Source organism: Lontra canadensis, unplaced genomic scaffold (assembly GCF_010015895.1).
Source record: "Lontra canadensis isolate GAN:19392208 unplaced genomic scaffold, GSC_riverotter_1.0 scaffold3, whole genome shotgun sequence".
Lineage (NCBI taxonomy): Eukaryota > Metazoa > Chordata > Mammalia > Carnivora > Mustelidae > Lontra > Lontra canadensis.
Genome location: NW_022630997.1, coordinates 1,412,946 through 1,427,454, shown reverse-complemented (window position 1 = coordinate 1,427,454; position 14,509 = coordinate 1,412,946). Strand labels below are relative to the sequence as shown.

The following is a 14,509-nucleotide window of genomic DNA, read 5'->3' as shown; positions in this document are numbered from 1 at the left end:
GTGCTCTAGGCACTTGGATACAGTGGGGAGAAGACCAAGATCTCAGACTCCCAGAGCCTGCGTGGTAGAGGGAAGACAAGACAGTACAGAGAGGAAATAAAGAAACTCTACCCAGAAGAGGTCAGATAAATTGGTAAGGACTCTGGAGAGATGCAGCAGGATAATCCTAGTAAAAGAATGAAAAAACAAGCCAGCACAGGGCCTCTTTGAAATAACGAATGGGCACCTGGGTGGCTCAGTCGGTTAAGTGTCCGACTCTTGGTGGTGATCTCGGGGTTGCGGGATGGAGCCCCACGTCAGGCTCCATGCTCAGCACGGGGTCTGCTTGAGAGTCTCTCTCTCCTTCTCCCTCTGCCCCCCCCCCACTCGTGCTCTCTCTCTAAAACAAATCTTTTTTCAAAAAATAAGAAATAAAGTAATGCAGGCAACATGAGGTTCACACCAATCCCACCACTGCCTCCGTTCACTGTAGAGGCCCACCCCCAACAGACTCCCCAGACGAGGTGCATCTTATTGTGAAACTCGGTTGGACTCACTTCTCCTCCTGCCTCTGTCCTCCTCCACTTTTTAAAATTAGTGTTTCAGACCTTACTCCTGGTTTTACTTCCCCTATAGCCAGACCCACCAGAGAACACACAGACTCTGCAGTCTGAGCCCTGGGTCTGTGCTCTGGCCCCGACATCACCAAGCCAGGCAGCATAGGCAAAGCTGTTTCGTGTTCTCCCAAACCGCAGCCCATACCTCTGGAAGGATGGGGGCGGTCATGAGGCTGAGCACGATAACCCAGACCGAGATCATGGCCCCACAGGCCCCACGGAGGCTTGCTTCCTTCCCAGCACTGCTGTCTTCTCAGGCGCCTGGGGGGTGAGGCCCTCACTTCACATTCTAGGCTTCAAGACACGAACCTTCACGGGGTCATATGCTGGGTATCAGGGGTGGGGGTACAGCGAGGGGTTCTCAGATTCTGGAAACACTGTCTGTGGGATGAGGATGGGCCAGTATAACCCAGCCCTGTAGCCTTGCAGTGTTCACCTGGACTCAGGTTCTCTGGGTCTGACCTCACCTCCCTCCCAGCCTCAAGCCCAACAGAGCCAGCCTGTGCCTCAAGCGCCACTCTCCCACCACCTGGCCTTCCTCTGGCTCTTCTCTCCAGGCTGTCCTCTCCCCATGCTGTCTCCACCCCAAACTCCCCTTCAGGTGTCTGCTTCCCCACCGACCCCCGCCTGGGCTCCCACAGAACCCCCACTTTCCATTTCTCTGCTCAGCACACTTGCAAAAGCTTGATTAACAAGCTGCTTTCCTTCTCGATGCCCGTTCCTTAAAGAAGCTCATATGTCTTGTCCCCGCGTGTCTCCCACACTCGTTACAAGTGTGTAACGAGTGGCCCTGAGCAGGCCCTCCACAGAGATCTGGTGGACTCTGCTGAACCCGAGAACACACGAGCCTGGTGTGCAGGGAGAGCACCCAGGTGACCTCGGAATGCTGGTCCAAGTCCCAGCTCAGCTGTGGGGGCCTCAGCTTCCATGGTGGCCGAGTGGTGGAGGGAGAGACACCGACCCATAGGTCCCTCTCACCCTTGACACACAAAGAATATAGCAGAAGAACAGATATCTGTTTGCCTGCTTGGCTTTCACCTAAGGTTTTAGCCCGAGGCTGGACAAATCAAATTGCACAGTCCAGCATTTCCAGACAGTGGCCCCTGAACCCTGCCCTGAGTGCTGGGGCCAAAGGAAAACAATGAGCACTCCTGTCTATAGGGCAGGATCCCAGCTTTCCAGAACTGGCAGACCCACCCACTCGCTTTACCCTAGAGGCCATTCACTGCCCAGGAGGCTCAAACAAAGTCCATCCAGGGACGAGAAGAAGCCTGAAGGAATCAAATACCAAGGGTCTTCCCTGGGAAGCCTTTCTAGGCTGACCTAGGAAATTTGAGCTAAAAGGAATCTATCTTAGCATCCATCCTTGCCCCCACAGAGAGGAAGGCGGTAGAAGGAAGTTTCCCTGCTCCATCTTGGGGGAAGTGTGTCTGAGTCAGGAAAAGACTCTGAACAAATCAATGATGAACATTTTCGAAGCTGTTGTCTACAAACATGTCACGGCCACTGGCTTCGCAGAGTCCAGGTTTGGAGATAGAGGCTCAAAAGCTGGCAGGCCATGAGCTACATCTGCCCATGGATATGTTTTGTTTGGCAGGCAAGGTTTTACATTTTCTACAAATTAGTTCCAACATTTATAAAATCTAATTGTTTCCTAAGAATCCAAACATCCAGCTTCTCTGGATAACCAGGCAGCACTGGGCTGAAGATGCCTTAGGAAGAGTCCAGCCCCTTAGGGTTCTGTGGGGCAAGGGTGGGCAAGTGAAGACCTAAGTGGGCAGAACTCAAAGCACAGAAAGCCCAGACAGCCACAGGCCCCAAAGTGTTCACTGCCAAAGTCAGCTACAGAATCAGCCACAGCTCCTGGAGGTGGGGCGGCTATCCACAATGGCCCCAGTACCCACCATTCCTTATAGCCTCACACCAAAAGCTTCACGGATTCGTGTTTACTCACTGGCCCTTGTAGGCATGTAGCTGGTAGCCTCTTAGAAATACACATGCATAGACCTCATAAACACACCCAACCCACAGGCCTTCTTCCCCATAATCTCCTCTACCTCCCCTTTGCACCCAACCTTTAAGGACGGAAAATCTGCTGACATCAGAATTAAAGGCTACCTCCTGCAAAGAGCACCCATTTACCCAGGAGAACAGTCAGAAACTTTCTATGCGGGACGCCTGCCAACTACAGGATGTTTTGTAAGATACGTTGAATAATTGACAATCTATCTGATTCGAGTTGCACTTTTATCACCACACATCTGTTTATCGTTTTACTACATCCGTACAAAATGCCGACATGTCAAACTCTGGGGAAGCATCTTCATAACTTATTCATGAAGAAAAAAATCATGTGCAATGATAAACTTGAAATGACAGAAATCGTTATTTTTACTTTAACTATTTGTCCATTGGAACAGCTCCATTTAAAAATTAACACACTTTGGGGTGTCTGGGTGGCTCAGTCAGTTAAGTGTCAGCCTTTGGCTCAGGTTGTGATCTCAGGGTCCTGGAATCAAGTCCCGCATCAGGCTCCCTGCTCAGCAAGGAGTCTGCTTCTCCCTCTGCCCCTCCCCCCAGCCCATATGCCCTCTCTCTCTCTCTCAAAAATAGATATATAAAATCTTTAAAAAAATTTGACACTTTGAAAAATTATTAATATTTGATCAATGCATAATTTAAAGCTTCAGTCTTCCCCAAATCCAATATGGTTCAGATTTCTTGAGGCAATTTCAAAGTCTGTTGGAAAGGCAGCTGTAACTTCATAATGAGAGAGAAAAAAATGATCAAGAACTCGAAGAACTCAAGAACTGATTACAGACTCGAAGACATACCTGCTTCTTATCCTGTGTTTTCTTAAAATCTTCGCAGGCTAGCCAAAATAAAACATTTTCTTCACTGAATTCCTTTTTTAAAAATTCCTATGGATAAAAAGAGGAGAAAATATCAAGCAGTGTTCTACTTTAAGGAAAGAAAATAACAAGTAATTTCCTTCAAGGGCCGGTTTGGCAAAATGGGACTAATGAATATGGTTCTGTCACCCTTCGAAAACTCCATCCTGAAAAACAAAGTATATGTTTAATGTTAAAGCTAGAATTTCATATGCATTTGAATTTACTGACTCGGACATCGTCAGGAAGACTAAAAATGAAACAAGAATTTACTCAGAAGTCTAAGATGACAATAAATTACCAAAGAGTAAATTTAAGTGGGAGATATATTAGTTCCTTCCAGACAGTGTTTAAACAAAGTACATTCCTCTAAAATCAGCCCCATTTTTTTTTTAAACAAAAGAAAAGAAACAAATTAAGCATGTCTAAAAATGCCACGATGAAAACTATGTCAAGCTGGAGGTGTGTTTTCTTTGGGCAGAAGTAGGGGTGAGCAGCACGGCCTGCCATCCCACTGGGTGCAGAATGGGGTCCCCCCTGAGATCTAGATGGTGCCCCCAGAGGCTGGATGTCCAGGAATGTCAGGAGCCCAGCCCACCACCCCCTCCCCCAGTGCTGCAACAGGGACCAACAGCATCAGGGCTAACGCTGACCTGAGCCAAAACTTAAAGGCAGAAGGCGGTGGGACTCAATCAGATATAGGGTCCTCTTGAAATTCACATGTGGTTCTTCTAACTGACCCCTGGGGTTTCTGCCAGCCAGGGGTTCTTTCTAGGCAGCGCCGACACGCCCCATCCATCAGCCCTCCTCTCGGAGTTCAACTTCACTTCTCCAGCCGTTGTCCTCCTTTCTCACCGGGTCCATAATGAATCCCGAGAATCCCGGAGAACCAACCTTCACATCAGAGACCCAGACCACCCCCTCCCAGGGGTCACAGAGCTGGAAAGGCTTTGGGGATTCTGCCAATGAGCAAAGCACCTCTTTGCCCATCACCCCCTCTCCCTCCCATCCAACTACAGAAAAACCAGAAACAGCCTGTGCGTGCCCCTCCGCTCTGGCCCCAGGCTATCTGGGAGAGAGTCTCTCCCTTGGCCATAGCAAGTGAGAAGTCCTTATTCTCAGGTTGGGACACACAGAGGGAAAAACCAGCCTGTGTTCCCCCCAACAGGTGTCTACCCTTCTTCACAGGCTGCACCGATCCCAGTAAACAATGAAAAAGGCAAACCCTAAATCTTTTCACGCCTTCTGGGTCTTCGAGCAGATTCTCCAGAGAGGCTGCCCATTTGGCTGTGCTCTTGGGGTTCTGTTGGCTGCTGCTGGGACTCCCATCGCTGCCGTGGATGTCTGCAAAGCAAAGTTCAGACTGTGTATTTGGCCCAAAGATACTTTCACGTAAAAATATCTGCAAGTAATGGTCACTGTCATCACCATTGTGGCTAATACAGGTTACGTGCCAGAATCTATGGCAGGCACTTAACACGGGGAACCCATTCTAGTTCCCATGACAACCTTAGGAAGGAGGCACTGCCATTTCCTCCATCTTACATGTGAGGGAAACTGAGGCTCAGAGCGATGACAAGGGGGCCTTGTCCTTTCCCACCACTCTCCATCCATCCTTCCCCCACCTACATGTCCTCTGGCCAGCCCTCAAGCCTCCCAAGGACTTCCTCCCAAGAACCCTGCCACAATGGCGGCTGCTTCCCCGTTACGCTTTGGGCACAGTCTGGTAATTATCGCGCTGTCTTGTGATGATTTGCGTGACTGACGCACTAGTCCAAAAGCTTCTGTGTTATCTTTACGTTGTATCCGCAACACATGTAGCTCATTGCCCGGCACATAAATAAAAGTGTGCACCGGGGTTGGGCCAAGGGTGGGAAAAGGGAGACACTGGCTGCAGGTACATGATTTTAGGGGGTTGCTAAAAAACTCAGGCATCAAGATAAATGGTATTTTCATGCAAGATTTTGAAAAATCAAAATATGCAAAGAATTCCATAATGTGGGGCGCCTGGGTGGCTCGGTTGGTTAAGCATCTGCCTTTGGCTCACGTCATGATCCTGGGGTCCTGGGATCAAGCCCCATGTTGGGCTCCTTGCTCAGTGGGGAGCCTGCTTCTCCCTCTCCTTCTGCCTTTCCCCCTGGTTATGCTCTCTCACTCCATCAAATACATAAATAAAATCTTAAAAAAAGAAAAAGAATTCTTTAACAAACAAAATACCAAAATTGTGAATAAAAACAGGATTGGTATTACTGATTTTTCCTTTGTCTCCAATACGGTTCAGCATCACACCATTCCTGCGTGTATAGACGGGATGGATGAATGACTCTGCACACCTGCTGCCTTCTCTTCCTCAAGAGCAGAAAAGTCTCTTGGCTATAGGAAAGGGGACAGGGGACTTCCAACTAACACACTTTGACTACTTGCTGAGAGGAAGTGACAACACAAACATGCCTCATTTTACAGAATTTGGTCCCTTCCTGGAGTCAAGGGGGGAAAACAAAACATGGAATGTAACTTCGGAAGGGCCCAGGTTCCAAACCCAATTCGGCCAATTCAGACTGTGTGTTAAGGGGCAAAATTCTGTGTGCAAGATAATCTTCCTGTCTCGCTGGTTATCCAAAATACTAAAACGGGAAGCCTATCGGGCATCTAGAAGCTCACAGAGGACCCTCACAAATGTTAGTTCCTCTCTCCTCTTCCCTAAAATAATAATGTATCAAGTGAACTCTTTTTATAGCTAATACTTCTCTCCATTGCCTTTTCTCATTCGAAGTGGATGCCTATTTCTTTTTTTTTCTTTTTTTTTTTTTTTAAGATTTTATTTATTTGACAGAGCTCACAAGTAGGCAGAGAGGCAGGCAGGGTGCGGGGGGAAGCAGGTTCCCCACTGAGCAGAGAGCCTGATGTGGGACTCGATCCCAGGACCCTGAGATCATGACCTGAGCTGAAGGCAGAGGCTTTAACCCACTGAGCCACCCAGGCGTCCCGTAGATGCCTATTTCTATAAAGAAAAGTTTGAATGTAGGAGAAAATACGCTTTTAATTTAAAAAATCAGCAAAGCAGACCATTTGAAAAGGACAAATGAGAAAAGTCCTATGAATATTAATTGTTGCAAACCACTAGGACGCCGTACAGTTTTAAACGTTTTTGGAAGAAAGTTGTATCTGGATACATTGGCCTTCACAGTAACTCAGCTGCCATGATCTTTCCTGTTCTATTGGGCCAATCCACGTGTTAATTTCTCCAGCAGCTGAGACTCTGTCCCCCAGCGTCTGGGAGAACCACCTGGATTGTAGACATTCGCTGGCTGACTGGGCCTGAAAAGCAGAAGCCAGAAGCCCGCCAGGGAGTGGGGACTGTGTTTCAGTGCGCACTGGTGATAGAGCACATAAGAGAATTTGCGAGACCGATCTATTCCTTTCACGGAGAAGCAAACTCACTCAAACACGGCACAAATGGACCTGATTCTTCTTTAAAGTGAATCTTTAGTCCGTGGATATTACATTAGTTCCCCTGCTCTCTTCGAAAATGCTAGAACGGCAAGCCTCTAAACACAATGAACACTGGGTTTCTTCCCGACAAAGTAAAAATCGAATCAAGAGATCACCATTATAAAAAAGTTCTGCAAGAGGGTTCATTCGGCCAAGCATTTCACCAACTTATTCCTGCTCGTGAGTACAGCCTCACAACTTGCTACCCTCCCTCAGGAGATCGTCTCTGAAGTAAATACACGCAGAGACACAAGTGGGCTGCTCCCGGGAGCAGTCTTAGGCAGCCAGAAATTTCTCCTGCTGTCACACAACACCTATTCTGCCCGTAAGTTTCCAACCTTGGTCTGAAAGGGTTTTAAAGGTCCTGACATTCTTTTCAACAATAAACCAGACCACACCTTAGTGTTTGCTGCCACACTATCTTGCAAATAAATACACTCAGTGGATTCCCATTTAAAAATCCAAAAGAGTGCTCCTTTGGTTAAATAGGAGATAAGCTTTCTGACCCCACCATTTGATAACTGCCACCTCCCCCAACCCTTAATTTATACTCAAATTACTTTGCATATTAAATTTCTGTGCCAACTTTCACTTGATCGAAAACTCTTATAACTCAATACGCACTAGTCTGGTCTAGTCCCTGTATTTTATAGACTGAGAAATAGAGGTTCAGAGGGTAAAATGACCTACCCAAGGTGACCCAACTAAAGAACAGCTCGATGGAACCAGTATTGGGACTTCAGTGTGAAAGTGACCATCCCCCCCACCCAGGGCCACCCCCGCAGAACCCCAGGTCTGCTCCAGAACATAGCACCTGGCAAATAAATGGCCCTTTCTCTTGGTTCTTGACTGGGCTATCCTCTCCCTGCCATCGAAAGTCATGAATTGCATTGGCCCCGACACGGTTACAGAAGGGCACAGAATTTCCAGGGCTGGCTCAGGAAGTCCACCAAGATGCAGCTTCTCTCCACAACCATGGCCACCGGAGTCTGGCTCTGGTGCCCTGGATAAGACAAATTCCTTCTTGCCTTTTTGTCCACCTTCTGCCCCCACCACCCTTACTGTGGGAATCCACCCATACTCTGTCTGATGTGTGTTTTTGCTTTTCCCAGGAGTATTGGTTAGAATTTTTCCAAGACTTCCTGACTGCCTTTCAATTTCAGTAAGAGCTTTTGCCTACGCCTTTTTTCCTTAATCTTTCTTGATTGGTATCAGTATAGGTAGATAGCTCTAAATAGAACCGCATTTGCAAACTCCACTCATTTAACGGTGCATCTCTTTTCCAAGTTATGCTCCTGACCACCAGTGAGACTGAGCAGAGCACCCCCCACCCCCCGCCATCTGGCACTGCCCTAGAGATCATCCCTCAACGCGGGCCATTTCTATTACCTCAGGAGACTTTCCCTACTTCCCAATGCATGTAAGTAAAGGCTCCTAAGACAAGTTCACCTGAAATGTTACAGTCAGTCCAGCAATTGTAAGAAAAAGGAATAACCTTTCTCTATAAAAAGTAGGTTTACTTCTTGAACTTAAGAATAAAGCAAAGCCAAGAGTTCCCAGCTTCCCAACTCCTGGCACCTGGAGCCATAAAGGTATAATAATATTCTTTGCTTTTTTGTTGACAAAAGTTGCCATTTTAGATGGATTACACGAGAAGTTAAACTTGGAAGGCACAGGTGGAAAAAAAGTCAAACATACTTTTCTAGCAGCTTTAAGATCACTCAAGCTAGTAAGGAGCTATTGCTGATGACTTTTGTTTCAATTTTGTCCAGCTCTGTTTATCTTGTCTTGTTGTTTAGTTTACCTATTAAAATATTTTTGCAATGAAAAAAAATTTTTTTAACCTCCTGCGGTCTTTAAAACATTTTAGGTCAGATTTTTGTAGGCACAATACTTGTTTTTCTTTTTTTTAAAAAAGATATTATTTATATATTTATTTGAAAAAGAGAGACCGAGATAGCAAGAGAGAGCCAAGCAGGGAGGAGAGGGAGAAACAGTCTCCCCACTGAGCATGGAGCCCAATGCGGGACTCGATCCCAGGACTCTGGGATCATGACCTGAGCTGAAGGCAGACGCTTAACCCACTGAGCCACCCAGGAGCCCTCACAATACTTGTTTTTCAATAGATTTATGCTCAGAGCAATCTATGATTAGCTAGGAACAACAAGGGATACTGACACATTGTTTGTAGTATGCTGGGGACTGCTTCAAGCTTTTTCTGTGGGTTTGATCATTCACACCTCACAGTGAGCCTGTGGTGTGCTTAATATCCCCACTTCCGATGGGGAAGCACAGACGAGGCACAGGAACTTGTAAGCGTCGCCCAGTTAACAGAGCGGAGACCACGCTCCAAGCACGGCTCCAGAGCCCATGCACTTTATCATAAGGTTCTACTGCCATTTTTGTTTTTAATAACAGCTGATCTCCACTCTCACAAAGGCCAGAACATAACGGCCTTGAAGAGGAAGACAACTGCACCGTGGGAAAAGACTGAGAAAACCAAGAGGGAATTCAGCACAGACAAAAACCCACACCAGACCAGGCCAGAACCATCTAGCATGCAAACACAATGTACATACGCTTTCCATTTACATTTATGCTGTTCTGTGTGGTTTCTGACTTCAGCAAAAGCCATTATTTCACAGATACAGATGGCTGAGGCTGGTGGCTTACAGCATATTTCGTAATGCATTATTTATAGATGCTATGATGTCATATCTACCAGAGACTTTCTCCAGACATTAATTCCTTGGAAATCCATACTCAAAAGACATCTGTAACACTCATTGGAGCTGAAGGCTTACAGTGTGGATTCCTGCTATTAGTCTGCAGGAAGGTCTAGGTTAATGATCCTGCATAGACCATTTTCCCAAGTCAAATAATGTCCTAGTAAAATCTCAACACCCACCTTCCTCAAAGCAGAATCAGGGTACATCATCAAAGAGCCTATCCTAAGTACCCCCAAAACTTCTAGCATTATTAAAGAAAACATATGAAATATTCAAGCCCAGGAAGAGGCAGAAATGTTCATTCCCAATTCTAAAGCAGTCTGATGCAACACACACACACACACACACACACCCCGAAACTCCCGTAAACATTCAAGGAAAAGTGCACACCCCAAGAACCTTATGTAAAACCTCACATCAGGGGCACCTGGGTGGCTCAGCCAGTTAAGCGTCTGACTCTTGGTATCAGTTCAAGTCAGGATCTCAGGGTTGTGAGATCGAGCCCCGTGTTGGGCTCCGCACTCAGCGCAGAATCTGCTTGAGGTTCTCTCCCTCGCCCTCTGCCCCTCCCCTCATTCTCTCTCACAAATAAATAAAATCTTTAAAACCTCATATCAACAATTCCGCATCAAACATATTACTTTTTTTTTTTTTTAAGTCATCCAAACTTAGAAGCAGAGAATCAGTTGGTTACAACTAGAGATCTATGTAGGGCTCCGGAGAAAGTGGGTCACAGAAACACTCTATCTAAACGTTACTTAAGTGTTTACTAGCTCCAGAATCTAAGGTCGGAGAATGACCACCCTTCGAGCATGCAGTTCCCTTGGTGGGGAGGTTTGCGTGAAGTGCAACGAGCAGAATATAATAATAAAAATTGGAAAAGTTTTTAAAATAATCATAATAGCAAGCATCAAAGACCAGAGAAGGCGAGCAGGCTACAGAGGGTTGGCTGGACTCAGGAAAGGCTTCGTGGCGTTTTTTTATAAGAAGCCAGAGACCTCAGAGAAAGCCAAGGGCTGGGGCGGTGCCTCCCGGGGCACCGGTGCACCTTTAAGCGGAGGACATCTGCCAAAGGGGGGTGGGGGCCGCTCCTTACGTTCCATGCTCTGGGGTCCACCTGAGGAGTCTCACGAAGCCCAGAAACCCACTGCCTTCTCAGAGACGTTTCGTGGGAGACAGGCCGGGGGCTGTGGGGCTCCTGAGCACCCTTGGGTCTGGAGGAAAAACAAGACTCCACATCCTCTTTTGAGTGGACTAAACAACAGATGGCCACTGGCTTCCAGTTTCTACCAGAGGGAAGGAAATCAGAACGCCAGACTGTTATTTGTAGCCTCCCTAGATCTCTACTTTCTAGGCAAAGGCCCAGAAAAAATAAAAATTACCCAAGAGCCCTACTCTGTGGGTGAAAAAGAAGACCCTGTCCTCATTTCCCTCACTTTCCAGAAGCCCTGTGCCGCCGCCCCCCTCCCCCGGGGGGCCTGACACTCACGCACAAATGTGCCCTCACTCCCCCCGGGGCCCCCACGGCTGGGCGAGTAAGTGACATTCTCCCTCCAGCGTCCGAGAGGCTGCGCGTTTCTTGAGGAGGAGCTGAGTCCCCCCGGGGGTCCACCGTGTCTGGCGCTCATGTTCACGTTTATGTTGATGGATGTTTTCTGATAGATTGGGGGCGAGACAGCGAGCAGGACGGCTGTAAAAATAGCTCCGGACTGAGCACTTGCTATAGGTCTGGTCTCCATGTCACAGCGACCCTCTGAGGTTGGGCTCATAAGGGGCCCATTTTACAGAGGTGGAAACTGAGGCACGGTGAGGTTAAGTAATGTGCTCCAAGGAGAAAGCAAAGAAGTGGATGAGGTGGGGCTCCGCCCCAAGTCCTCGGGCTGCAGAGCCTGCAAAGGCAAGAAGGACAGTGACAGACGCAGTAAGTGAAAGGCAAGGCCCTTTTTCTCACGGAACTTAAAAATTAATTGAGAAGACGAGACCAGGAGTTCCCAGATGGCTGTCTGCCCACAATGCCACAGGATGGCATGAAGCTTTTTTCACCAGTTCATGAAGAAATGAAAATAAGGGGGTGCCTGGGTGGCTCAGTGGGTTAAAGCCTCTGCCTTCAGCTCAGGTCATGATCCCAGGATCCCGGGATCGAGCCCCGCGTCAGGCTCTCTGCTCTGCGGGGAGCTTGCTTCCTCCTTTCTCTCTCTCTGCCTGCCTCTCCGCCTACTTGTGATCTCTGTCAAATAAATAAAATCTAAAAAAAAAAAAAAAAAAAAAAAAGAAAGAAATGAAAATAAGGATAAAGAAATATTTACCACATAAGCTGTCTTGATATGGTCAAGGCGGCCCTGGGTTGTTTTTAGGAAAGAGATCATTATATTTATTTACATGGTACAAAATTCAAGAGACAGTGGGAGCACAGGGGAGCACGACTTCCTGTCAGCTCTGTCCCTCAGTCACCCAGTGCCTCTCCCTGGACACAACAACCTCTAGAAGATTCCGTGGATCAGGATATTTCCTTACATGAAATTCTGTCTTTACTCTCTTGGGTATTCAAATGCCCTTTCATTTATGGAATGATAAAGATGGTTGATGATGGCATTGTTTTTAATGTCCTGACAAGAGAAAGGAAGAAAGGGGAGGAAGGGAAGAAGGAGGCAGGAGAAGAGGAAAGGGAAAAGCTGTCAGCTCCATATTCATTTATATATTTTAACTCTAAATATATTTTAACAAGATGACTAAATGGACATTGTGTGAACTCATGCAGGTAGCTCTGGGCTTGGGTCAGAAATTTGAGTTCTCTGGTCTGTCCCTTCTGAAATGGGTGGTGGCTCCAGAAAAGACCCTGCCCCTTGGCCTCTGTGGCTGCCCACAGAGAGACAAAACAGCCTGCATTTCGGGGGCAGAAAGGGAGGGAGGCAGGAGTCTGGGGAGAGAGGCCCTGCTGGGGCAGGGGGAGACCCATCTTTGGAAGAAGACTCAGGACAGAGGACACCCCTAGGAAGCAAAGGGGCAGAAGCGGGAATGCACAGCCCCCCACGGGCAGAGTGAGAGCAGGGGGAATGGGCCTGGGGCAGAAGGCAGGCCCGAGGGGGGGGGGTCCCAGAACACTGTGCAGAAGGAACAGCACAGCTGACCCACAGGCACCCTGCAAAGCCCTGGAGGGATGGGAACCGGCTTAGAAGGGAAATGAGACCCCGGAAGTCTGCAAGGGGCTGTTCCCCCCGCAGGGGACGCCTCCTGATGGCTCTTATCGGGTAGCTGCTGCTGCTGTCGCCTGCCCCGGGGCCCCTCGGCCCCCACCACCCCTCTTGGGGCTGCTCCAGAGGAGAGCTATCTGGGGGAAGCAGAAGACAACCAGTGAGAGTAAATTTAGTACAATTTAAACAGCAACTTTCTAAGCCCAGCGCCCCAGGCCGAGGGGATTACTCAAGCACAGCAGGACGTGTGCCTCAGTCTACCCAGGAAACCCCAGGAAACGGCCTGCCTGGCACCTGCCAGGGTTCCCCAAATTTCTAACAGTGCAAGAAGGAGACATCGATCACATGCAAAGCCAATGAAGAAGGCAGAGCTGCAGTAGGACCTGACTGCCGCTGGTCTACAGGCTGCCCTTGGTGGCATTCGGAGCTGGTGGCATTCGAAGCTGACATCCCAGACACAGCCGGCTTGTAGGCTAACCATACCAGTCTAAAACAACAGCCCTTGGCCCAGCCTGGCTTCCCTGTCCCCAAACTGCTCTCCCTGAAGCCACAGGCCAACAGGGCCCATGATGTTCCGCAGGGAAAGTTTTCCCAGAGACCAAGACTGCCGGCTGTGGGGTTGTTAAAACAAAGACCTTAAGTTGCTATGTTGACTGTCATCTTTAAATAAAAACTTAAGCCCAGCAATAAATCGAAAACTGGTCCCAAGGGTTTAACGGGCTAGTGTACAACCGGCCCCCGGGGGGAGAGCCAAGCCTGCCTGGCAGGATGGGGATCCCCCCACGGATCGCCCCTCGATCTGCTCGCAGAGGGAAGACTGTGGCTTCGGCTTTGCTTTCCGGGGAGCAGCATCACAACTACCACTGACGGTGTGAGTCCTTGTGGGGGGCGAGGGGTGGACAGACAGACTTCAGTGGCACAAGAACCAACTAAGGCATTTGTTGAAAATGTAGCTTATTCTCTCCCCACCTCAGGTCCCCAAGATGGAATCAGTGGGTCCAGGGTGTGGCCTGGAAAGCTGCATTTTATCCACGGCCTTTGCATCCCCGGCGGGTTCAAGAACATACTTTGAGAAATCCCCTTAAGGAAAATAAGGGAGTCCCACTTTGAACCTTGGAATTAGGGGTTAGGAACTCCAAACTCTGAGCTTGAAGACATGGTCTCCAGTAAGTTTTTGCTGAAAAGCAGGAAAAGCCTATACAATAGAAGGTTCTGGGAGCCAGGACTGAAACTGGGTCTGTATCAGCGGACTGCAGGGCTGGATCCAGCACTTGTGGGGCTGGAAGCTTATACAATTTGGAGAGCCAGTTTAAGGAAAATAATTCAAAGTTACCAAGTCAAAATGCAGTACAGGGTCCCATGGATCTCTTGGCAAGCTTCCCAGTACCTCTGCCTCGGGGCCCACATGCCCTTTCTCACTTGACTCCTTCTTGTCGCACTGCTGGATGGTGATGCCCAAAGGGCAGGGCCTCATTTGCCCTTTCCCATCAGTGGGGTACACTCTAAACCTAAAGATCCATTGTTGTTTGGGCTCTCAGCGGCCAGGCACCCCATGCCAATCCATGGTGCTTAGCTACTAATCTTTCTATCTGTCACCTAATCTCATGTTG

The 14,509-nt window shown here is 48.3% G+C and overlaps 1 protein-coding gene across 3 annotated transcripts in view; it reads right to left on the bottom strand.

The window, feature by feature from the left end:
• RGS10 (regulator of G protein signaling 10) overlaps window positions 1-14,509 on the bottom strand; it is a 38,383-nt gene that overhangs the window by 21,779 nt on the left and 2,095 nt on the right. For 2 of the 3 annotated variants that reach the window (XM_032878676.1, XM_032878658.1), the window contains exons 2-3: window positions 4,713-4,831; window positions 3,431-3,517 (exon numbers count right to left, since the gene is read on the bottom strand). In XM_032878676.1, the coding sequence (XP_032734567.1) occupies window positions 3,431-3,517; window positions 4,713-4,831 (206 nt within the window). Of the gene's footprint in view, window positions 1-3,430; window positions 3,518-4,712; window positions 4,832-10,804; window positions 10,978-14,509 lie in introns of those variants that run through there. The other variant, XM_032878668.1, reaches the window with a different exon arrangement.